This window comes from Equus quagga, chromosome 12 (assembly GCF_021613505.1).
Source record: "Equus quagga isolate Etosha38 chromosome 12, UCLA_HA_Equagga_1.0, whole genome shotgun sequence".
Lineage (NCBI taxonomy): Eukaryota > Metazoa > Chordata > Mammalia > Perissodactyla > Equidae > Equus > Equus quagga.
This window is the reverse complement of record NC_060278.1, coordinates 43,193,089-43,218,484: the sequence shown is the minus strand read 5'-3', so window position 1 is coordinate 43,218,484 and position 25,396 is coordinate 43,193,089. Positions and strand designations below refer to the sequence as shown.

At 43.7% G+C, this 25,396-nt stretch overlaps 1 protein-coding gene across 1 annotated transcript in view; it reads right to left on the bottom strand.

Moving 5' to 3' along the window:
* MTARC1 (mitochondrial amidoxime reducing component 1) overlaps nucleotides 1–25,396 on the bottom strand; it is a 33,298-nt gene that overhangs the window by 3,285 nt on the left and 4,617 nt on the right. Inside the window, exons 3-6 of the mRNA XM_046680093.1 lie at nucleotides 13,792–13,954; nucleotides 12,487–12,627; nucleotides 6,011–6,072; nucleotides 5,850–5,921 (exon numbers count right to left, since the gene is read on the bottom strand). Coding sequence (XP_046536049.1) covers nucleotides 5,850–5,921; nucleotides 6,011–6,072; nucleotides 12,487–12,627; nucleotides 13,792–13,954 — 438 coding nt within the window. The remainder of the gene's footprint in view (nucleotides 1–5,849; nucleotides 5,922–6,010; nucleotides 6,073–12,486; nucleotides 12,628–13,791; nucleotides 13,955–25,396) is intronic.

The following is a 25,396-nucleotide window of genomic DNA, read 5'->3' as shown; positions in this document are numbered from 1 at the left end:
AGAAAGAAACTATTGCAACAACTTGGTCCTAATTTTGATCTTCAAATTAGAATGGCTAATGAGAAAACAGAGAAGGTCTTGTCTAGAGCCTCCTTCTGGGGAGCTCGGCTCCTCCTCAGCCTGCAGGCTGCACGTCCGTAGGCTCCATGTCTGTTTTGTTCATTGCTGTATTCCCGCAGCTTTGCACAGTGCCTGGTACACTGGAGCCGCTCAAAAAATGTTCGTTGAGCAAACAAATAAATAAATCAACCAATGAGTGAAAACCTTGAGCTACTGACCCAGGCTGCCCCAACTTGCCAAGAGTACCCCCCGCTCAGCAGTCAGGTGTCTGCAATGACCTTGGACCCTGGGAACCCAGGCACCTCTCCTAGCCTGCCTCTCCCCTGTCAGCAGGCAATACCAGGGACATCTGGGGGTCTGCAGCTGTGGGAGGGTGGGCTCTTCAGGGTCAGGGGCAGATCAGCTACTGTTATGGCTTGAAATATGGCCTGTTGCTGCCAAGCTCTGTAGCCTGGGGTCCCCCGCTCTGATTATCCCCAGAGAGAATTGAGAGTCAGAGTTCTGTGCATCATACATTAACAGTTTGTAGGAAACATGGCACATATTATGTTTTCATCCTTACAACAAGCCTACGTGGGACTTTGTGTTATCCCGACTTTACAGGTGGGTCTCGGAGGAGTAACCCATGTGCCTAAGATCACAGATCAAAGTGGTCAGGCTGGGGCCAGGACCCAGGTCTAGCTGCCTGCAGAGTCAGGACTCTTCCCACCCAGGATGCGAGCCTGGTCATTTATATACCTCCGGAATGCAAGCACAGGCCTCAGAATTGAGGGGGTTAATATCTATCCTTCTACACAAAGGTTTAGCCTCTCCCAGGTTTCACCTGCCCCTGCCATCAACCACTCACACACTCAGTCCCCCACCAGGTAACTTCGGACCCAAAGGAGCCGCCACCCCTCTCGGCCCAGCCGCTTAAACTGCGCGGGCTGGGGAGAGGGGGTGGTACGCACGAGTACAGCTTTGGGCGCCTGGTTTGCAGGTGGCAGTCCATTTCACTGTCTAGGGATTGAAGCGGGACGCGCTCTGGGAGTGGAGAAGTGGCTCTCGGCTGGCCGCAGCGGCGTGGCTGCCGGCTGGCCCTCCAGCATCCCAACTCCTCTCCCATCTCCAGCTCCTGCGGACACCGCCTCTGCAGGGCCCGCGGGAAGACCCGAGAAATGAGAACACCAGCGACCCCTTGTGGGGCTGAGGAGGTATCGCAAGCGGCTATGAATTCCCGTGCACACCAAGCGGTGCTCAACAGACAACACACAGTACTGTCTCACACGTGGATCTTCTATGACTTTTTTTCAAATATAGATATATTTCTGTTTGGATTAATAAATTATAAACTCATTTAAAAGCTCATTTCTTAGTGCATTTTCTCTTTCTATGAATATAAAATATGCAATACTCTAATGAGCAGGAGGCCCAAACAATTTTGTTTAACCTAAACAGAGGTCTCCATTTCTAAAGGGTGTAGTGTGGATGGAAACACTGTAAAGTGCTGTGCACCAGTGAGGGCTGCTCATTACTTACTCTGCCTGGTTGACGCATTTACTGGTCAATGCCCAGGCCATGACTACGGGTGGGGTGTCTGGTCACTGCTGGGTCCCCATCAAGGGGCACAGGCCACTTCTGAGGCCTGACAACCTACTCCTCCTATGGCCAGGTTAAGAACTAAATAGCACTGTGAACGTCCATGGAGGGAGGAGCACCGGAGGCTGAGCGAGTTTGAGAGGGGTTTCATTTACTCAGCCTCCGAGAACAGAGAGAAGTGTCTTCAGGCTTCTCCTTCTCCCAGAAGGTGTCAAGTTTATAAACTGAGGCTATCAATGACCATAGCCCAGAAGGTCATTGTGTACAGTTTTTTCCCATCTATTAAAAATATCGTACTTATTGCCTTACTCTAATCAACCAGAAGAGCGAACCAGGAGAGGTGGGATTAGCCCAGTTTTCACAAATAAAGAAACTGAGTCATCAAGATGCTAAATGACTAGCCAATGTCACACAAGTAGCATGAGACAGAGCCAGATCAGGGTAGGAGTGTCTGTCTCCTCCCACAGCATCACCACCACTATATCCTTCTGTCTTTAGCTCAGCACAGCACAGCCTAACCCAAGCAGCCAGTGGCAGACGTCCTTATTGTCAAAGTATTCATGCATCCGACAAAACTTTTGCGTCTTCAGAGCTGACGTGCTTTGTTCTTTCTATTAGGAGCAAGACGTTAAGGAAGCAACAATGACAGGCTCGCACCAGTTAAGCCGTGGAAGTCAGTGTAGAAGTCACTCTCCCTTAAGAAAGCAAAGAGTAATTCCATCTTCATATTCTGCTGCTGGCAGACAGGGCTTGTGCCTCCGGCCTGCAGATGTCCTGCAGTGCCAGACGTATTTCTGTTTCTCTCCTTGCTTTGCCAACTTACACCCTGCCTGTTAGTGACAGACATCAGTAGTTAAGGCCGGCAGAGAGGTCTCCCTGCTGAGAACTCGCATTCTCAGAAGCAACAAGGCCCTTGGGCACCGGGGGTGGGGGGGACACAGGCAGATGGAAGGCCATGCAGCTCCCAGCAACCTGCCCGAGAGCGGAGAGGGCGTCCTTGACACCAGTTTTCTTCGCTTCCCATGATTTATGTCATGCAGCCAGGCCGTTCTCTTCCCGATTTATGGCCACCTGTCCTGCAGAGAACATAAATTACTACATCTATGGCAATTTAAATCTCAGGAAGAGATAGGGGAAGACACCTAGGCTGGCTGCTCCGTCTCCTGGGGTATTAGAAGCAATTACGGTGGGATTGTCGGGCTGCAGAAAGCCTGCAGAAGATCAGGAGAGCTGTGCTGGCTCCCTGTGACCCCAGCCTGCCTGCCCTCACTCTGTGTTTGGGGTCAATCACGCTCCTTCTATAAACACAGGCTCCCAATGGAGGGAGGGTGCCCAAAATTCAGAAGATTCAGAGAATCAGCCTAAACCCATGGAGAAATTTCAGGATGCTATTCCTGCAAGCACAGAACTTTCGCAATCCAGAGGGAAAGGTGCCAGGCACCAAGCAATGTGCTGGAAGAAGAGAGAGAACATGCTCTCTTTTTCATAAGAAAGGACGACCATCATTTCCGCAGATCACTTGGCTGGTTTGCACATAGGATCATTGAGATCTGCCCCGTCCCCAGCTTATTTTATAGGGAACACCCACAGCCTGAGTGAGAGGGGTCCTGATGATCACAAGTCATGTGAGACAGAGCAGGCTTCCTGACTCCCATCAAGGGTTCTGTCCTGACCCACCCTGCCTTTCTTCTCTTTGGAGCTCCTCTGCAGCCACAGGAAAGCAGGGAGATGGAATGCTGGTTTGTTCTGATGGAGAGGAGCAAGCACGTTTTGAGGAACAGCTATGTCTGGCATTGCTGCTTCTCAAAACTCTGCTCCCCTCACCAGTGTTCCACCACGCACAGGAACTCTTCCCTCCACATTTTATTGTGATAATTCTCAAACACACAAACAAGTTACAAGAATTTTACAGCGAGCACCCATTTACCAATCTCATTACCCATTTACCAATCAATCACCTGCACTCTAGACATAACTTTTCAGCGTATTTCCTTTATCATGAATTTGTCCATCCGTCAACCCATCGTCACTTTTTTGCATTTCCAAGTAAGTTGCAGACATGAGTAGACTTCACCCCTAAACGGTTCAGCTGGCATATCGTTTCCTAGTGTTAAAACGTTCTTTACTTTTTAGGGGAAGTAAGATTTACATGGAGTGAAATGTACACATGTTAAGTGTTCCTTCGTATTGACTTTTTGCAGAAAAATTAATTAATGCTGTTTTGAGTGTTGAGAAAAATACAACATTCCTCAAAATGATGGGATTTGCCTCAGGCTGGTCTGTAACCCCCTCTTTGATTGTCCCTGCAAATCCACACCCAAGGGGGGCACTCAGATGAAAAGCAGCCATTGCTCTTCACTTCAGGAATTCCTCTTCCTAGCTCCCCTTGACCCACCGTGCTGGACTTCACTCCTGACTCCCTCTCTCTGCCTTGTGGCCTGGCTTGTTGCATGCCAGCTGTCTACCTTGCTGTAGCCTGGCCCTCATGCAGGACGCTGGTCTCCATGGACTCAGGTGCTGGCCAGAGACGTCAGGCCTAGAGTCTCACCCCTGGGGGTAACGCGTAGGCTGGGATGACAGTAGTCACCCCAGGCTTCAGCTGGCCCAGGGACGGGGCCAGATAGTAGATTCTCAAACAGCAGGATGGGGAGGGAGGGACTAGTGCTGATCAAAGGGACCTAAATCATTGGCCCAAAAAAGGCCGTGAGCAACAGGACTCACATTGCAGGGGGCGAGTCTGGTCTCACAAACCCCAGCATGACTTCCCTGGAATGTGCTCTTTCATGATGGTTTTGACGTCACATGGCCACACCTCAACTGCGTTCCTTCCCCAAGTCTTCCAGGGCTTTGCCCAAAGCAGTTGTCACAACCTCCCTTCCTCCCCACACCCCCTCTACAAGTGACACCTGGGGGCACAAGTCAGGGTCAAGGCTGAGGGTCTCAGGAGCTGCAGCAAGGAGACCTGACACCCCCACACACACCTGTGACCCTGCCTTCAACGTGGAAGGGACCAGTGAAGACCAGCATCATTAGTTCACTTTCAGAGCTTCAGCAAGACCTCGGTCCCAGATTTGGCAGATAACAGCACTGAAGTGCATGGATCCTGAATTATTGTTTGAGCAAAAGTAATGCAGGCTGATCATAGAACATTTAGAGACTATATATAAGAATATATTTGGGGGTCGCCCTGTGGCCCAGTGGTTAAGTTCGCACGCTCCGCTTTGGCAGCGCAGGGTTTGACTGGTTCGGATCCTGGACGCAGACCTGGCACCGCTCATCAGGACATGCTGAGGCAGCGTCCCACATGCCATAACCAGAACAACCTACAACTAACATATACAACTATGCATTTGGGGAGAAAAAACAGAAAAGAAAAAGATTGGCAACAGTTGTTAGCTCAGGTGCCAATCTTTAAAAAAGAAAAAAAAGAATACATATATTTTTCCCCACAATTCCGTTACCAAAAGGCATTGGTAACCCCATTAACATTTTGGTTCATAACCTTCCAGCCTTTTATCTACTTATATACATTTATATATTTTTAAACAAAATTTAAAAAAATAAAATAGTAAATACTATCTATACTGTTTTGTCATCAGCTTTTTAAAATTAATGTTATCTTAACTATTTTTCTATGCAATTTAAACTTATTCTCTGTAATTGTCTTTAACTTAACTTTTTTTGTTTTGAAAATTTTAATGTAAAAACAAAAGTAGAAAGAATAGTGCAGTGAATCCCCACACATCATCACGCACATTCTGTTTATCAAGATTTTGACAGGTTTTTCCATGAGTCCTTGTTTATTTTTTTTTTTGCTAAAATAGTACACAGCATGTCCCAGTCATCATGTCAGCTCGTCACCTCACTCCTATATACTTCAACACACCTCTCTAAAACATACAGATATTTCTTATATCACCATGATACCATTATCACACCTAACAAATTTTTGGTATCATGTAATTCTCCATCTGTAATAAAATCTGCCAAAATATCTAAACAATGTTTTTTTTAAAAGTTGATTTGTTTGAATCACGAATTCTAAATGAAAAATAAAGTTATTTGTGCGAGCAGGCATTCTAGGGACCAAAACACCCAGGAATGTTTTCCAAATTACCCAGTTATTAGGACCCCCTTCTGCTTCAAGACCATGTGTGAGTGGTCTTTTTTTCACCACTTCCTCTTGGAGACACTAAGCCGCCCAGTCCTACCTCTTCAGGGTCTCCAGCGGCTCCTTCCTGTCCATGATCCCGGTGTCTGGGTCCACTGTGGTTAAAATGCACCTGGACACACACACAGAGCATCATTCAAGGGACAAAGCCGAGTGACCTTGGCCCTCCCCCCTCTCCCGCACAAGGTGGAGGAGACTTACCTGGAACAAGCCATCACCCTTTTCAGTTCCACGTCACCGATAAGAAGCTCATGCCACGAATCCTAAGGAATAAAGCACAAAATTTGCATAAGCACTTCTGAGCCCGAGCCCTGACACCCCTAGGTAGGGACTTCACAGGAAGTGACACCTAATGAAGCCATTTACGTCAAAGATGGCGGACTTTTACATCCATCCTGGATGACCTTCCCAGTCCCTCTGTGCCTTTGAAATGTCAGTTCATTCCCCTGCAATGAAATGCTCCCTCTGCTCTACTTGTAAAACTGGGACAGAAACTCACCTCCTACAGGCAGTCTCCCTGACTGATCCTGCTTGACTCAAGGAGGTGGGGTGGGGAATGGAGGGGACAGAGAGTGAAAGAGAGGAGGGGGTGTGGAGAGGCAGCATTATTCTAGGTTGTATCAGATCCCCTTGTGCATGCCTAAAGTGGATTAAGATCCTTAAGTCCTTGAGTAGATCTTGCATTATCTCCCTTGGCCAGAGAAGCACAAATCAAGAGCAGACCCCAAAGCCTTGTTTTTTCTTCACATCTCCAGCCCAGGAAGCTCCTTGGGCATTAGCCTATGGCCTGGGTCACTGGTGCCTACCTTTCAGGACAAACCAAATCAATGCACTGCGCCCTTGGCACCCAGCAAGGGAGATACAAAACACATATATGAAATGTTCATGATCAATATTCTTTTAAAAAGGTCCAGAAACTTTGAGAAAAAGCCTAATCAGGCCACACACTATGGGTTGGTGTAATTGTGCAGGTGAGAATTATTCTGGCCTTTAGAGAAGAAATCCTCAGGCTCCTCTGGTCCCGGGAAGTTTAGGGAACAGATGGGATCCGAACTGAGTCTCACAGGATGGAGATTTTGAGAGGCACAAAAGAAAGGTGAGGAGACTCCAGGCAGAGGGGGCCACCATTAGAAAGAAGGACGCTGAGGGGACAAAGGACATCTGATTGCAGTTCTGACCTCACCTTCAGAAGGAAGTGCTGGCTGGCTGAGGTCTGGAGACAAAAATCCGTGAGTTAAAACAAACCTGCCCAGGCCTTTGTTGATCACGAGCCAGAGACAGACTCACAATTTAATTCTGATAGCGTGTAGCGTTCTTGATATGTGTATCGCAGATTTTTTTTTTTTTTTAATTATAAAATAGGTCTTAACTGCATGTAAAGCTGGGCACACGGGATTAGAGCAGCCCCGGCCTGTTCTATGTGCACTTATCCACTAGGGGGCACTGTGGTCCTAAAACCATAAAAGATCCAAAAAGAGATAAGAGGGTTCCAGTTAGGAAATTAAATGCGCAATAAAAACTGCTGGAGGGGGCCAGCCCCATGGCCAAGTGGTTAAGTTCATGTGCTCCGCTTCGGCAGCCTGGGGTTCACCAACTCTGATCCTGGGCACGGACCTACACACCACTCATCAAACCATGCTGTGGTGGTGTCCCACACAGAAGCTAGAGAGACTTACACCTGGGATTTGCAACTATGTACTGGGGCTTTGGGGAGAAAATAAAAGAGGAAGATTGGCTACAGATGTTAGCTCAGAGCCAATCTTCCTTACCAAAAAAAAAAAAAAAAAACCCACTAGGGATTGAGTCACAAGTAAATAAGGTAAAAATTGTACCATAATGAAAGCATCTATTTGGCAAAGGGGAGGAAAAGGAGAAACTATTATATGCTGAGCTCACACTGTGGGCCAGAACTGTATTTAAACCTGAAGAGCCCTTGAAAGTCTTCCTACCAGAACACAATACGTGGAGGTGATAAGAAATTTAAACGGGACAATCCGGGTGTGGGAGAGGCACAGACACAGCATGGTGTGGCTTTAGAGAAGGGAGGCAGCTCTTCTGGGTCTGGTGATCAGAGCAGACTTCACAGGGGAGGTGGGTGCTCACCCAGGCTTTTAAAGAAGAGCAAGGGTTTCTAAGTGGGGGCAAGGGGCAAGATTCGAGGCAACCAGGAGACAGGAGAATATATATTAGGTTCTCGGTCCAGTTTGCCTCTCAGAGCTTTTATTGGAAATAAAGGCTGGGAAAGCAAATTGTGGAGAGATTATGGAGGGACTTGAATGATGGAGTGGGCAGTTCAGAGCTTTTGAGAAACGAGGAGTCACTGAAGCCTTTCAAGCAACGCCGCAATGCTGACTACTTGTCACAAATTTTTAGAGTAGAAGAGATCACACTGGTGCTCTGGGAGGCTTGGCTGCGGCCACATCCAGGACCACTCAGTGGTCCTGACTGAGATTATGAAGGTGTGATCTAGCTGCTGGCCCAGAACAGAAAGGGAGCAGATGTGGTTGCAGCTGAAAGGAATATGAGCGAGGAAGGAGCCACGGGTGACTTAGAAGCTCCGAGCCAGGGGGGAAGAAAGAATATGGTGCCTTGACAGAAACTGCGAAGCGAAGAGAAGGAGTTTGAGGAGGTGATGGGGCTGTGGGGTGGGGAGCACGTAAGGACAAGTTTGCTATGTCAACATGTGAAAATGCCCCACAGCTAGTTGGAAATGTGGGCCCAGCACTCCAGAGGGAGTCCACGGTTGGACATTTGGAAAGGACCTACATAAGGGTGACAGATGGTGAAGCTGCAGGAGAGGACGTGATCACCAAGGGGAGGTAGAAAGGACGGCCAAGGCCAGAGAGTTTGGAAGCCCCTGCCTGAGTGAGGAAGAGACAAACAGCAAAGGAGCAAGAGAGGGCAGTCAATGGCAGTACAGCCAGCGAGACAAAAGTTCCCAGAAGTGGTACCCATAGGTCCAAAGGGCAGGGTGACAATGAGCAGGAGAAGGTCAGACTGTGGTCAGGGAGGGGAGAAGGGTGGCATCAGTTTCCCTGCTGGGCATAGGGCAGAAGTGAAGGCTGAAGAAGTGAGGACCAGGAGCACAAATGATGGGCTTGAAGGGAAGCAGAGAAGGGCCACAATCACTGAGAGGTGGGTTCTGAGATGATGAGTGGGTCTGCTTTCCAGAAGCTTCCATGCAGGTGCTCAGCTTCCCTCCCGGTTGACTGTGACAGCCAGCTCTCCCCCAGCTGCACCTGGCCCCTTCTCCAGACTCTCCCACAGATTCGTACGATGCAAACCGCTTTCTGTCACTCTCTTGCCTAAAAATCCTTCCCAGACCCCAAAATCCTGACACCAAGGACCTTTTCTCTCAGCCCCTGTCCCCTCTTGAACCCCAAGGCTGCAAGACGGCAGTTCTCTCGTGTCTCCAGAGCCCTGCACATGTTCCCTCTCCCTCAATGCTTCCTCCTCCTTCTTCAATTGGCCAATCTTGACTCATTCATTCATTTCACAAAGAGTTAGTGGGCACTTCCTACGTGCCAGGCTCTCTTCTAGGAGCTGGGGGTACAGCAGTGGTCAAGTCCTGTTCTCAAGGAGCGTGTATAGGGGAAACAGACAACAAACAATACCCAAGTAAACACAGTGTGTCAGGCGGGGACATGTGCTGGAGGGTACTGGGGTGTGCAGGCAAAGCCGGGAATGGGGCAGTCAGGGAAGGCCTCACCGAAGGGGAGGGGAAGGCCTCAGCAGGGAAATGAAAGAGGTAAGGGAGCAAGCCATGCAGATATGTGAGGGAAGGTATGCCAGGCATAGACACCAGCATGTGCAAAGGTCCTGGGGTGAGGAGCCAGCACGGCTGGAGCAGAGTGAGAGAGAAGGGGAGAGAGATAGGAAATGGAGCCCTGGATCTAGCAGGGCATGGGATCACACAAGGCCTTGATAGTCATCATAAGGATCCCATTTTTTACTTGAAGAGAGAAAGAGAACCACGAGAGGGTTTTGAGAAGAATGACATGATGCGAATTACATTTACAGGATTACTTTGATCAATGTGTTGAGAATAGACCACGTATGATGGCAGGGGTCGGTCAAAGGTAGAAGCTGGGAGGCAATCACAAGAAACCATGTGAGAGAGGGTGGTGACAGCCCAGGGAGGGAGTGGAGGAGGATGGAAAGAGGACAGAGCCACCAAGATCTGTCCACTGTTTGAACATGGGAAGTGAGAGAAAGAGAAGAACAAAGGGTGGTTTCCAGTTTGAGGCCTGAGTAACTGGAAGTCAGAGCTGCCACCTACCCAGATGAGCAAGCCCGGGCGGAGCTGTCTTTGGAGTGGAAATTCAGCCCTCAGTCCTGGACATGCTGAAGCTGAGATGAGACATCCAGGGAGAAATACGGAGACGGTGGTGGGAGAGTTCTGGTGTAAGGATATTGGTGAGGGAGTCCTCAGCATAGGGAAGGTTTTGAAAAACACAGATCAGAACCATGAGTAGAGACAGGCCAGCTCAGCCAGAGTGTGGTATTAACATCCAAGTTAAAATATGAAATGTTCCCAGTTAGGGAATGCTCCGAGTCAGAAAGCGGGAGAACGCCTTCAAGGACAAGATCCAGTTCAAAGAAACTTCCTACCTCGGAGGTCCTATCACCTCGTGGTACTATCTCAGAACTTTGGGGTAGGCAATGTCCTCAACATGACCCATGACACAAAGATCACATGGTGCAGGGAGCTTGAAGGGGGCTGTGGTCAGGGAGAAAGCTATTGTCTGTGCCAAGCTCCTCTACTCATTAAAGGAACAAAACGATTGCCACCTCTCCACGGCACTCTCTATGTCTTAAAGCTTCTCCACCAATTATCAACCTTGATTCTCACGTTTCAACTGGGCAGAGGCCAGTTGAAATTATCCACATTTTATAACTGCAAGAGGCAGAGGCCTCCAGGGGTTCAAGGACTTGTCCGCGGTCATATGGCCACTTACTGGAGCAGGCGTATTGGAATCCAGGTGTCTGGATCTCACGCATGCCCCCTGGGACCCTCAGAGCTCCTTGGGCCTGTGGCGCGGTCTGGGTCTGAGACCCGGCTCCCCTGCTCCTTGCTGTGGTGTGGCCTTGGAGGAACCGGGTCACCTCCCCAAGGCCCTCCCTTCTGGCTTATAAAACAAGAATGCTAGCTTCCACCTTCCAGGCCTGCTGCCCGGAATAAAAGAGACAACATATGCAAAGCACAATGGGAGCATGAATTAGAAATCCTCCCTCTCATTTCTTGTGGCCTGAGAAGGAAAACCCACCGGAGAAATGGCTTTCCTGGCCACAGCTGGTGCAAGATGAATATCAACAAGACGGTCAGAGGCGACCAACACTGATTTTCCCTCAAGTCTAAGTCAGGCTGACCTGTGGTGGGCATGAGCAAGAACTGAACATGGAGGGACAGCCCACCCCAGGGTCTTGAGGGACAATGCACGCCGTTCACCCGCCTCACGCAAGGAGCTGACTTGCCATCTTTAGAAGACAATGATAAGCTTGGAGTGTTCCGACTGAGTATAGAGCACCTCATATAAAACATTTGGGCGTACTTTTATTACCATCCATTGACTGACATTGCGTTGGTACTTTTCATAAGTTACCTTATCCAAATTGATCTTTTAACAAACCTCTAAGGCAACCCTGGGGAGCAATGGTCACCCCACCTTCCAGGGAGGGAAGTGAGAGTTAGAGGGACTGCACAAAGTCACGCAGAGGTCAGGGAGGAAGATGAAGGCAGACCTCAGACCCTCTGGTTTGAATGTGGGAATGAATTTTCTAGGAATTTTCTAGATTGCTTCTCTTTCGGCACACCTTGCTGCCTCCTCACAGCAAAACTGAAAGACAGAATTTGTTCCCCTGAGTATAAGGGGTTAGAACTCGTCACTTAGACTCAATTCTTCCCAGTGCACAAAGAGTGGGCCTTTCCTGTGCCCTTTACCTTTCCCTTCCCATCTACAAACACAGGCACAACCAGAACTCCTGAATTCCCATCTGACGGCCAGAGCCTCCGTGGAGTCCCCACAGCTGGGTGGCTGCTCCTCACTGAGCCTACGGCCACCAACCTCTGTCTTCACGGTAGACAAGGAGAGAATCAAATGAGACCTCCAAAGGCAATTATGAGGGTAAATCTGCTGCCAGAATCATGTGGTACATTGGAAACCCTTCATGCTAAGGCACAGTGCAGACATCTGAGGCCAGACTGAAGGTGGCACTGGAAGAGTTTTAGGGCAGTGCCATCTCAGCTTGGGGCCAAAGCCCCTCCACCCCCCACCCTCCAGCAGCCATGCTACAAATACCTGTACTCCCCAAGGGAAAGTCATCTTCAACAAGACGTGAGCTCATTCTGTCTTTGTTCCGTGGCCCGCACGGATCGTGTATTCCACGCTAAGCAAATTTGGCTCAAAAAAGAATCCGCCTCCTTGGGAATTCTCCTTAGAAGCCTCAGACCTAAACTGCTCCTTGACACCAGCATCTCTACCTCATCTCTATTTGTATCCACCACGCAGAAGTCTGCACTGATCAGGTGCTCAAGAAATCCAAAAATTGAACTGTCGGGTAGTATAGGGCCAATGAATAATGCATCCTTTGGAATAACCTAGTCCAACGTTGAAGACCCTCATACCTTAAAAAAAAGTGAAACCCAAGGAAAAAAGGCAAGGACGGCATAGTGTTACCTCTGCATAGACACCACACCCTGAAATCACGATATTGGGCCTGAAGTTTGTGGCTTTAACTTTCTTCTCCAGCCTGGAGTTCAGATCTGCCAATGATGCCTCAGAAAAGATCAAAAATGGGCTGGCATCTGGGTAAGCAATCTGGTAAGGAAATAGAAATTGTTATAATGTGGCACACAAGGGAAGTTCTCAGAGGTCACATGTGTCTAGTTCCTGGAACCCTCTCCTCTCCCTACCCCCTGCCACACACACACACCCACACACACACCCCCACACACACTCTTTCTTTCTCTCTCTCTCTCTCTAAGTTCAGTTATGCACCACATAATGACATTTGGGTCAATGAAGGACCGCATATATGTCAGTGGTCCCCTAAGATTAGTACCATACAAGCTAGGTCTGGAGTAGGCTATACCATTTAGGTTTGTGTAAGTACACTCTGTGGTATTCACTTAAGGATGAAATTGCCTAACGATGCATTTCTCAGAAACTCTCCCCATTGTTGACACATGACTGTATTTCTTTAGTTCTTTTTATAGAAAAGTCACAGTGATTCAGAAGACTCAGATAGCCTTGCCAATAACAAGAATTACATGATGGAGTGAAGAGAACATGGCCTTGGGATCCTAGAACATCCCTGGGCAAGTGCCCTTGGGGAAGTCACTTTACCTTGCTAAGCCCCAATTTCTCAAATGTCTAGTAAGGTGGTTGGGTTGGATGACCTCTTATGAGTGATAAAAAATATTCACTGATTCCATGGATATTTATTTTTTACACAACCTGCAAATCAACGTGGAGTATTTATGTTGCCCATAATTTTTTTGAAAGGCCATAGTAATTGTGCTACATGACATTGTGCTACCAACCCTACTTTTACAAGGAACCCTTATGGCCTTGTTCCCTGAAGAGCCAGTCTGGTCATTTTAGGTCTGTGGATCTCTGTAGCCACACTCATTTGCGCAATTGCAATCACACTGTAAAAAGGCTGGACTCCACATGCAATTACAGAACGGCGTGGAAAAGACACCAGCGTAGAACAGTGTTGAAACCCTGCTGCCACTGGAAGGCTTACATAAACAGGAAGGCAGATGCTCATGGGCAAAAATGCAAGAATCCCCCAAAACAGGAAACACGGATCACGCTCCCAAAGGAAGGGCTTTATTTCTGCCTATTGCATGTCCAGGCGTGGGGGGCCGCCTGGCAACATGACAAAGCTGAGCTTAGCAGACATGCTCCTCTGCCTGACAGACTGTAGACAGCCAGCCTTCCACAGGGCACACCAAAGCCAAGGGATGCTCCTCTGACCTGGTCTGTGGGCCGGAACACATCCTTTATTTGGTGAGAATTTCTCGGTCGCATGTGAGGCTCGAAGTGCACCAGGCGGTAGGGCCGCGTCTTCAGGAAGCTGGTTATCCACTGGGCCGCCTCCTCGCCACAGTCCCTGCCCTCGATCTCCAGGCTGTGCACTCTGCAAGGGGTGGCAGGAGCAAAGAATGGACATGGCTTTGAAAATCTGGGGACCCTACTACGTCTGACACCTATCAGAAGAGCTGCGCCAAGCCGTGATCTCGCTGCAGTTCCTTAATTATCAGAAGACATAATTTTAGCCAGGCCCTGTCTCTGAACCATGGGGTGTGCCTCAATTAAGGCACAGTTTCAGGTCTCGGTTTCCCCAGTTTTAAAGTACAGTGATACATACCCATGCCTCTCTACCTGGAAGGAATGCAGGGAGGATAAAGTAAGAAAATATTTGAAAAGATACTGAGTTCTCCAGAAGAACACTAATGTATCAGTGTACGCTTATAATTACTGCAAAATCTGGTTCACCCAGCTGGACAGCAACCGTAAATCTTTATTAATAGGCACAGTTTTACTTTATCAATATGGTGATAATAAAACTGGATACAGCAATGTAAGTGAAAATATTCCACAAAATCTAAAACGTTACTGATAACAATAATCTAATCTGATTTGATTGCTAGTAATAACTCTGTAGGATTTGAAGTCCCCCCTCCATGACACACAGTGTGCAGGACTGTTTGGAAGTTATTTGTATTTCACAGCTGTAGAGAGGAAAGACACGCTTAGTATAGGCCAGTCTTGAGGGCAGGAGCATTACCACTGTGGGAATTCAAGACAACTGTAGGTGGCGCCTGGGTACCACATGAGAGAATGGTGACTGCACAGAGAGAGTGATGCTCCTCCGTTTAGCGATAGGAAGTCTTTAACTTCTGGCAACACGTGAGAAAAACCTCTTTTAAAAAAGAAAGAACAGACCTGACGTCCAAAGACCTCTATAGGCAATAGTTTCTAGTTAGAATTAGGTAGCATTTTATCTGTAGCCCATTTATCATTTCAGTGACCTCCTACATCTGCAAATTGCACAGGTATCCATATAAGGTTTCCTTTTTAAATAAATGGGTTTAGGGTTTCTTAAAAATCTGAATAAAGTTAAAGAAAAGCATTAAGTAAATAAGAGTAGAGGTGGTTTGTGATTTGGCATAAACCACGGTTGTGTTATGCAAATGTCTGAAGTTTGGGCAAGGGAAGGAGTCAGCAGACCTACTGGGTGTGCATTCTGTTTCCACAAATGACGAGCTCAGTGACCTTGGGGATATTTATGATCTTAGGACTTGGTTTCTTCCTCTATAAAATGGGGATAAAATCACAACCTTCTTGTGAGGATTAGGGATAATCTATACGAAGTCCACAAAACGATTCTTAGCTTTGGGATGCGCTCAGTGATGGTAGTAATTACACCAGGCTTGTTTTGCCAGTTATTTCAAGTCATCTTTGTATACTTACTCCATAAAGCAAATATTTAATTAAATAAAAGCATCTATTCTCTAGTAAAAATGTATGTGTTTATTATATTATAAAATATATTGAAAATATATACTTTTTAAAAAGCATGCACTTGTAGATACCTCTATATAATTTTTCCTAGCTTTATTGACATATAACATTGTATAAGTTCAAAATGTACAACGCGTTATTGCTTCGAGACACTTATATATTGAGAAATGATCACCTCAGTAGTGTTAGTTAACACTTTCATCACTTCACATAATTACCACCTCTTTTTTGTGGTGAGAACACTTAAGATCTACTTTCTTAGCAACTAGCAAGTATATAATACAGTATTGTTAACTAGAATCACCATGTTGTACATTAGATCCCCAGAACTTAGTCGTCCTTTACTGGAGTTTGTGCCCTTTGACCAACATCTCCCCATTTCCCCCCCTCAGCCCCTGGGAACCACCATTCTTCTCTGTTTCTATGAGTTCAGCTTTTTCAGAGTCCACATATGTGTGAGATCACACAGTATTTGTCTTTCTCTGTCTGACTTATTTCACTTAGTATAATGCGCTTAAGGTCCATCCATGTGGTCACAAAAGGCAAGATTTCCTTCTTTCTCATGGCTGAATATGTTCCATTGAATATATATACTGCATCTTCTTTATCCATCCATGAGATGGACACTCAGATTGTTTCCCTATCTTGGCTACTGTGAATAATGCTGCAATGAACATGGGAGTGCAGGTATCTCCTAGAGATTCTGATGTTGTTTCTTTTGAAAATATATACCCAGAAGTGGGATTGCCGGATAATATGGTAGTTCTGGGGGGGGGGGGGGATTTGTAATTTTTATTTTTTATTTTTTTGGTGAGGAAGATTGGCCCTGAACTAACATCCATTGCCAATCTTCCTCTTTTTGCTTGAGGAAGGTTGTCCCTGAGCTAACATCTGTGACAATATTCCTCTCTTTTGTATGTGGGAGGCCACCACAGCATGGTTTGATGAGCGGTTTATAGCTCCACTCCCAGGATCAGAACCCACGAATCCTGGGCGGCCAAAGCAGAGTGTGCAAACTTAACCACTACATCACCAGGCCGGCCTCCTGTTTTTAATTTTTTGAGGAAGCTCCATATTGTTTTCCATAGTAGCTACACCAATTTCCACTCCCATCAACAGTGCACAAGGGTTCCCTTTCCTCCACATCCTTGCCAACAATTGTTAGCTCTTATCTTTTTGATGATACCATTCTAACAGGCGTGAGGTGATATCTCATTGTAGTTCTGCTTTGTATTTCCCTGATGATTAGTGATGTTGAGCATCTTTTCATGTACCTGTTCACCATTTGTATGGCTTCTTCAGAAAAATGTCTATTTACTTCCTCTGCCTGCTTTTTAATTGGAATGGTTGCTTTTCTGCTATTGAGTTGTATGAGTTCCTTATTTATTTTGGATATTAACCCTGTATCAGATAAATGGTCTGCAAATATTTTCTCCCATTGCACAGATTACCTTTTCATTTTGTTCAGTTTCTTGTGTTGTGCAGAAGCTTTCCAGTTCAACGTTGACTCATTTATTTATTTTTGCTTGTGTTGCTTGTGTTTTGGCATCAAATCTAAAAAATTGCTGCCAAGGCCAATATCAACGAGATTTTTCTCTGTTTTCTTCTAGGAGTTTTTTGGTTTCAAGTCTTATGTTCAAGTTTTCAATCAAGTTAGTTTTTGTGAGTGATATAAGATAGGAGTCCAGTTTCATTCTTTTGCATGTGAATACTCAGTTTTCCCAACACCGTTTATTGCAGGGACTATCCTTTCTCCATTAAGTATTTTTGGCTCTCTTGTCAGATATTCGTTGACCGTATATGCATGGGTTTATTTCTGGGCTCTTGATTCTGTTTCACTGATCTATGTGTCTATTTTTATGCTAGTACCATACTGTTTTGATTATTATAGCTTTGTAGTATAGTTTGAAATCAAGAAGCGTGATGCACTCAGCTTTGTTCTTCTTTCTCGAGACTGCTTTGGCTACTCGGGGTCTTTTGTGGTTCCATGCAAATTTTAGGATTGTTTTTTCTATTTCTGTGGAAAATGCCATAGGTATTTTGATAGGGATTGCACTGAATCTACAGACGGCATTGTGTAGTATGGACATTTTAACAATATTAATTATTCTAATCTATTAACATGGAATATTTCTCCATTTATTTGTGACTTCCTCAATTTCTTTCATCAATGTCTTATAGTTTTCAGTGTACAGATCTTTCACCTCCTTGGTTAAATTTATTTCTAAGTATTTGACTGTTTTTCATACTATTGTGAATGGGATTGTTTTCTTTATTTCTTTTTCAGATATTTCGTTTTTAGTCTTTAGAAACACAATTGATTTCTCCATGTTGATTTCATACCCTGCAACTTTATTGAATTTGTTGATTAGTTGTAACAGTTTTTGTTTTATTTTGTTTTGCTTTGTTTTGTTGAGGAAGATTAGCCCTGCGCTAACATCTGCTGCCAATCCTCCTCTTTTTGCTGAGGAAGACTGGCCCTGAGCTAACATCCATGCCCATCTTCCTCTACTTTATATGTGGGACACCTACCACAGCATGGCTTGCTAAGCGGTGCCATGTCCACACCCAGGATCAAAACTGGCGAACCTTGGGCTCCTGAAGCGGAGCATGTGAACTTAACCACTGTGCTACCAGGCCAGCTCCTAGTTGTAACAGTTTTTAATGGAGTCTTTAGGATTTTCTACATATAAGATCATATTATCTACAAACAAAGATATTTTATTTCTTCCTTTCTGATTTGGATAACTTTTATTTATTTTTCTTGCCTGATTGCTTTGGCTAGGACTTCCAGCACTATGTTGAATAGGAGTAGTAAGAGTAGACACCCTTATCTTGTTCTGATCATGGAGGAAAAGCTTTCTACTTTTCACCATTGAGTATGATGTTAGCTGTGGGCTTGCCAAATATGGCCTTATTATATTGAGGTACGTTCTTTCTATATGCAATTTGCTGAGAGTTTTTATCATGAAAAGATATTATATTTTGTGAAATGCTTTTTCTGCATGTTGAAATGATCATACAATTTTTATCCTTCATTCTATTAATGTGCTACATGACATTGATTGATTTGCTTATGTTGAACCATCCTTACATCCCAGGGATAAATCTCATTTGATTATACTATATGATCCTTTAACTGTGCTGTTGAATTCGGTTTGCTAATATTTTGTTGAGTATTTTTGCATCTATATTCATCCAGGATATTTACCTGTAATTTTGTTTTCTTGTAGTGTCCTTATCTGGCTTTGGCATTACAGTAATGCTGACCTTGTAAAATGAGTTTGAGAGTGCTCCCTTCTCTTCTACTTTTTGGAAGCATTTGAGAAGGAGTGGTGTTAATTCTTCTTTAAATATTTGGTACAATTCACCAGTAAAATCTGTTCTTAGACTTTGTTGGGAGATTTTTGATTACTGATTCAATCTCCTTACTTGTTACTGGTCTGTTTAGATTTTCTATTTCTTCATGATTCAGTCTTGGTAGGTTGTATGTTTCTAAGAATTTATCCATTTCTTACAGGTTATCTTATTTGTTGGCACACAATTGTTCATAGTAATCTCTTACAATCCTTTGTATTTCTGTAGTATCAGTTGTAATGTCTCCTCTTTCATATCTGAGTCTTCTCTCTCTTTTTCTTAGTCTAGCTAAAGGTTTGTCAATTTTATCTTTTCCAAAAAGACCAGCTCTTAGACTTCTTGATCTTTCCTATTGCTTTTCTGGTCTCTATTTCATTTATTTCTGCTCTGATCTTTGTTACTTCCTTCCTTTATGCTAACTTTGGGCTCACTTTGTTCTTCTAGTTCCTTGAGGTGTAAAGTTAGGCTATTTATTTGAGATCTTTCTTTTTTCTTAATGTAAGCATTTATCACTATAGACGTCACTCTTAAAACTGCTTTTGCTGCATCCCATAGTTTTTGGTATGTTGTGTTTCCATTTTCGCTTGTTTTGATTTTCTTTTATTTCCCTTTTGATTCCCCCTTTGACTCATTGGTTGTTCAGGAGTATGTTGTTCAATTTCTACATGTCTGTGAATTTTCCAACTTTCCTTCTGTTTTGATTTCTAGTTTCACACCATTGGGGTCAGAAAAGATACTCGGTATGATTTCAATTTTCTTCAATTTGCTAAGACTTGTGTTCTGCCCTATCGTATGATCTATCCTGGAGAATATTCCTTGTGCACTTGAGAAGATTGTGTATTCTGTTGCCTTTGGCTAGAATATTGTGTAAATGTCTGTTAGGTCTATTTTGTCTAAAGTATGGTTTGAGTTCGATGCTTCCCTATTGATTTTCTCTCTGGATGATCTATCCATTGCTAAAAGTGGGATATTGAAGTCCTCTCCTATTGTTGCATTGTCTATTTCTGTTAGTATTTGCTTGATACATTTAGGAGCTCCAATATGCATATGTATTTATGATTGTCATATATTCCTGAAGAAGTTTCCCTTTTATCATTATGTAATGACCTTCTTTGTCTCTTGTTACAATTTTTGGCTGAAAGTATATTTTCATTAAATATAGCAACCCCTACTCTCTTTTGGTTTCCCCTTGCATGGAACACCTTTTTCCATCCCTTCACTTTTAGCTTATTTGGGTCCTTAAAGCTGAAGTGATACTCTTGTAGGCAGCATATAATTGGGTTTTGTTTATCCATCCAGCCACTCTATGCCTTCTGATTGGAGAATTTAATCTATTTACATTTAGAGTGATCATTGATAGGTAAGGACTTACTAATGTCATCTTATTAATTATTTTCTGGCTATTTCATAATTCCCTTGTTCCTTTCTTCCTCTCTTGCTGCCTTCCTTTGTGAACATTCCATAGTGATGTGCTTTGATTCCCTTCTCTTTATATTTTGTGTACCTACTGTGAGTTTTTGCTTTGTGGCTACCATAAGGCTTACATAAAACATCTTATAGACATAACAGTCTATTTTATGCTGATAACAACTTCAGTCTCATACAAAAACTCTACCCTTTTACTCCCCACTCTCTTTTATGTTTTTGCTGTCACAATTTACCTGTTTTCATATTGTGTATTCTCTAACAAGTTATTTGTAGCTATAGTTATTTTTAACACTCTTGTCCTCTAACCTTTATACTGGTTAAGTGATACATACCACAATATCATAGTATTAGAGTATTCTGAATTTCATTGTGCACTTACCTTTACCAGAGTGTTGTATATTTTCATATGTCTTCATTTTACTAATCAGTGTCCCTTCATTTCACTTTGAAGAACTCCTTTCAGCATTTCTTGTAAGGAAGGTTTAGTGGTGATGAACTCCCTCAGCTTTTGTTTATCTAGGAAATTCTCTCTCTCTCATTCATTTCTAAAGGATAATGTTGCCGGATAGAGTATTCTTAGTTGGCATTTTTTTCTTTCAGCCTGTAAGGTTTCTGCTGAGAAATCTGGTGATAGCTCTTGTAAGTTACAAGCTTCTTTTCTTTGCAGCTTCTAAGATTCTCTCTTTTTCTTTGATTTTTGACAGTTTTATTATAATGCATCTTTAAGTTGAGTCTGTTTGCTGACATATAAGCTTCATGAACTTGGATGTGCAAATCTCTCCCCAGTTCTGGGAAGTTCTCAGCCATCGTTTCTTCAAATAAGCTTTCTGCCACCATCTACTTCTCTTCTTATGGAACTCCAATAATTCAAAAATTGTTTCTTTTAATGGTATCCCATAGATCACATAGGCTTTATTCACTCATTTTCATTCTTTTTTCTTTGTTCTCCTCTGACTGGATAATTTCAGAGACCTGTCTTCAATCTCATAAATTCTTTCTTTTGCTTGTTCCATTCCGTTGTTGATGCACTCTGTTGGATTTCTACTTTCATTCATTTTATTCTTCAGCTGAGTTTGGTTCTTATTTTATGATTTCTACTTTTTGCTTAACTTCTCATTTTGTCCATTTGTTGTTTCCCTGATTTGATTGAATTTTCTTTTTATCTTGTCTTGTATCTCACTGTGTTTCCTTTAAAAAGCTATTTTGAATTCTTTATTGGCTAAATCACACATCTCCTTGTCCTTGGAATAGGTTATTGGAAGACTATTATGATCCTTTGGCAATGTCATGTTTCATTAGTATTTCATATTTCTTGGAGTTTTGTGTTGCTGTCTTCACATTTGAGGTAGCATTCACCTTCTCCAGTCTTTACTAATTGCTTTCAGGAGAGAACTACCTTGTATCAGCCCCACTAGGAACTCTGAGGCTTTCTCAGGCCTTCTATGGATACTCCTGCTCCATGCTTCTTGCTCTCTCTTGTGGCAGAATTCTTAAGCTTGTATGCCTTCTCAGTCCTGGAACACACCAGGCCAAGTGCTGACAGCCTTGCTTTTTTTCTCCCAAAAGTGGCACTACGGCTCAAGTTTGTGGTCTTTCCCTGGCCCACAGATTGTGGCCACCTTTCCATGCATGCTCACTAGCTGTCTGCCAAAGCTTATCATCTGAAGTACACACAGGGAGCCGGCCAGGGTGGTGGGGTCAGGGGCAGTGTGGGTGAGGCATGCTGAGAGCTGGAGGCACCCATGGGCCAGTTGAGGGAATCCATGGGTGAAGTGTCCCCAGCAGCTCATGGGCAGGTTTCATGATAGAGTCTGTAATGCAGTTAGTAGGATCCATGTCCCTTTAATGTCCTCCAAGAGTCCTGTTGAAAGTTCTCCCAGCCTCTTCCTACCCCCTAGTCATGCAGCTCATGATGCAATACTCTGGATGGGGTGAGAGAGAAATGAGTCTATTTGGCAACATCCAAACAGCTAAGGAAGTTGGATGTTCACTCACAGATGCTCACTTTCCCCCACAGGAGAAATCATGGGCCAAGAATATCTCTCTTCACCCTAAGCTGTGCTGCCTTGGGGGAGGGATGACATGGGTAAAGTCAAACTGCTCCTCTTACCCTCTCCATGGCATCCAAACACATCATTTTTTGCTCCACCAGTGTGCTGGAACTTCTCCAATAGAAACCCGAACTTCCACAAGGGCTCTCTCATCTGTGGGTGATTGTCTAAGACAGTATTTTCCAGGGGCCCCCAGACTCTAGCCAAGAGAAGCTGGAGCCAGTTCACAGGCCACTGCAGGGTCCACAGCCGGGACCAAGGTCTGTAAGCATATTATCCAAGGCACAGGTAGGCAAGACTCTCGGGTCCCTTGGTATATCATGCCAGATCCCACAGCTCCCACAAAGGCACTTCTGTCCATGGATGGAGGCCAAATTGTTGTTTTCAAGGGGAGGGACATGAACAAGGGATGTCTTATTCATCCATCATGCTGGCATCCTATATAATTTTATTAACTGTTCTTTATATTAAATGAGAAATTCGTATTAACAGTGCCAGGGTTATTATATTAAGCTGTGACATTAGTTCTGCTCAAAGTTTTCATGAATTTTTGCATGAATAAACCTTGTTATTGAAGTATAATAGTCATATAGAAAGTGCACTGTCATAAGTATATGGTTTGATGCATTTTCACACACTTCCATCCCACCCCTTCTAAATTAACCTCCTAAGAGTCAGAGGGCTGAAGTACACATGCCATGTCTGCAGAGTAATGAGGTGGTCTTATCAACAAACACCAAGAGCATCTATCTGCCTTACTCTTTTCTGGATCAAGATGAAGAACAAATGAATGAAATAAAAATACCAAAATTCACACATCCAAATGGGCATTACCTTCCAAAGGAGTCACCTTGGGAAGCAATACAATCATTCTAATACTAATTATAACCAATCTAGAACACTCAAAGGAAGTGAGTCTTGCTACTTTTAAAGCTAATCTCATTCTCTAAACCAAAAAATCATCTTTCATAGCTTGACCCCTTTATTCACCAGACTTAGCTCCAAATGACTTTTTTCACCTTCTCCAAAAATCAAATCCACCATAAGTGAGTGAAGATTTCCCGAACTGAGTAGTGCATGAGAGGGTTAGCCTGTGTATGTGTCTGTGTGTATGCAGTGGGATGTCTAAAATGTTCATTTCTGAAGCATCCTGAGCAATGGCGGCATTACCAAAATCTACGTATGCAGACAGTCTTGAACGTCAGGTTCTTATTAGACGTCTTTTTGCTGGTACCCATGCAAAAAATCAGCCAGCCTCCTTTCTCCAGAGTCAAATCCTTACAGTCATCAAGGATCCATCTCAGTCCTGGGAAAAGCCCAGGGCTTTTCCTTAGCTGCTTTCACAGGAGAGGGTAAGGGCAAGCAGCAGAGGAGATAGAGAGAAAGGCTGCTTAGGACTTCAGTCAACAATAATTATCTTTACTAAGTTAAAGCATTTGCATATCTCTTAGGTCACTACAAAAATATGAAACATCTTCCCTCTTGACCTGACACTTATTTCCTTTTCAGCCTCTATGTGTAGGTTTTGGGGTTCAGGCTTATAAGCACCTGGAACTTGAGGCCTTTAAATGAGCAGAATTTTGTTCTCTGTCTTCTTCCTTCTCCTCCCACATTTCTCCTGTGTTCTGAGCAGCCTTGGCTGTGTCGTTGGGTCCAGCATTCCACTGACACATTGTTCCAAAGAATCCAAGCAAAAAAACATGAACGTTCCTAAAACTTTTGATAAAGATAAAATAGTATGGTTGGCAGCCGCTTTCCTGAGTAACTCATATAAAGGTCCTGATTCTCTGTATCCCATTAGTGGCTGGCATGGTTTGCGCAAAAATCAAGTAACAACCTCAGTGATGAAAACAGATGTGCCAGGACCTTTTGAACGTTACTTTGGGGCTCCAAGAACTCATCAGCAACCATTAGGAAACCGTGGGCTGAGGATACATCTCTTTCACAAGAGAATGGCCTGGGCTGCCAAACGAAACCCAAGTCCAAAGGGTCCTTGACATCTTTACCCGAAGAGTCTGTGGGGACTTTAGCAGCAGATCTGAGCTCTCTCATTTTGCAATTTCCAAACATGCTCTTATTCAGTCTTTGGGGCATGGACCAAAAAGCCTGTGTGGAACCATGAAACAAAGTTCATACATCGTTCCAAATAAATGAACAATTAAATGAAAAAATTTAACCACAAGAAAGGATGGGTGAATTTCTAACCATGGCAGACAAACAGGAGCCAGGCTATGGAAAAACATAAGATAAAAATTGCCATAGGCTTATTAAAAAGTTTGCTTCAGACAATCAATAACGCAAATTAAATCAAGAGGAAATTGTCATTTTTTCCCATAAAAGTGGCAAAATATTTTGGAAACTAATGGTCAGAGTATAATTAGACAGATATGCCTGTAGGTCTGTAGCTGGCAGAATCATTCTGCAGAACAATTTAACAACATATATCAAAAGTCCATACTCTTGTTTCTACCAAAACCACTGCTAAAATTTTTTCTCTAAGAAAATAATAGGAGATACGAACAAAGGTTTATGCCAAAAATTCATCACATTCTTCTTCTCACCTCAAAAAAATTGAAAACAATCCAATCTTTTGGATTTAATCCAAAAATTTAATCATGAGGCCATGTTAAAATGCATTAGAGGACACTCACAGAATGAAATATTATGCCAACATGAAAAATGATACTTTTGAGGATTTTTTAACAATCGAAAAAATACTCAACATATCAACTTAAGCATAAACGTTATTCAAGACTCTGATTTTTGTATTCCTTTAATTTTATTTTTAAAGGATTAGCCATAGAGACAGAAAGAAAATATGTCAAAATGTTACTTATAGTTATCTCAGGCAGTTTTTGTGTTCCTCCTTTTTCTTGTTATTTTCCAATTTATCAACTACGAACAGGTATTACTTTTATGATCAGAAAAACTATCAAATTAAAATAAAAACTGATAATGTTTAAAACTCTAACATATTATAAAAATTATACTGGTATTGTATTTCGTGACCTTTTTGGGGTCTTTAGACATTTTTCAGCTAACTCAGAGCTACACTTTTTGATGTGGTGTTATTTTCTATGATAGACTACGCATACATTTGGCATTCATATTGTATTTCAATTCAAAATGCAGAAACTGTAACAAGAGTATAATTAAATCAAATTTTAATTTTCCCATAAATAGGATAAAAAATCAGTTCTACACATGATTTCTTAGAA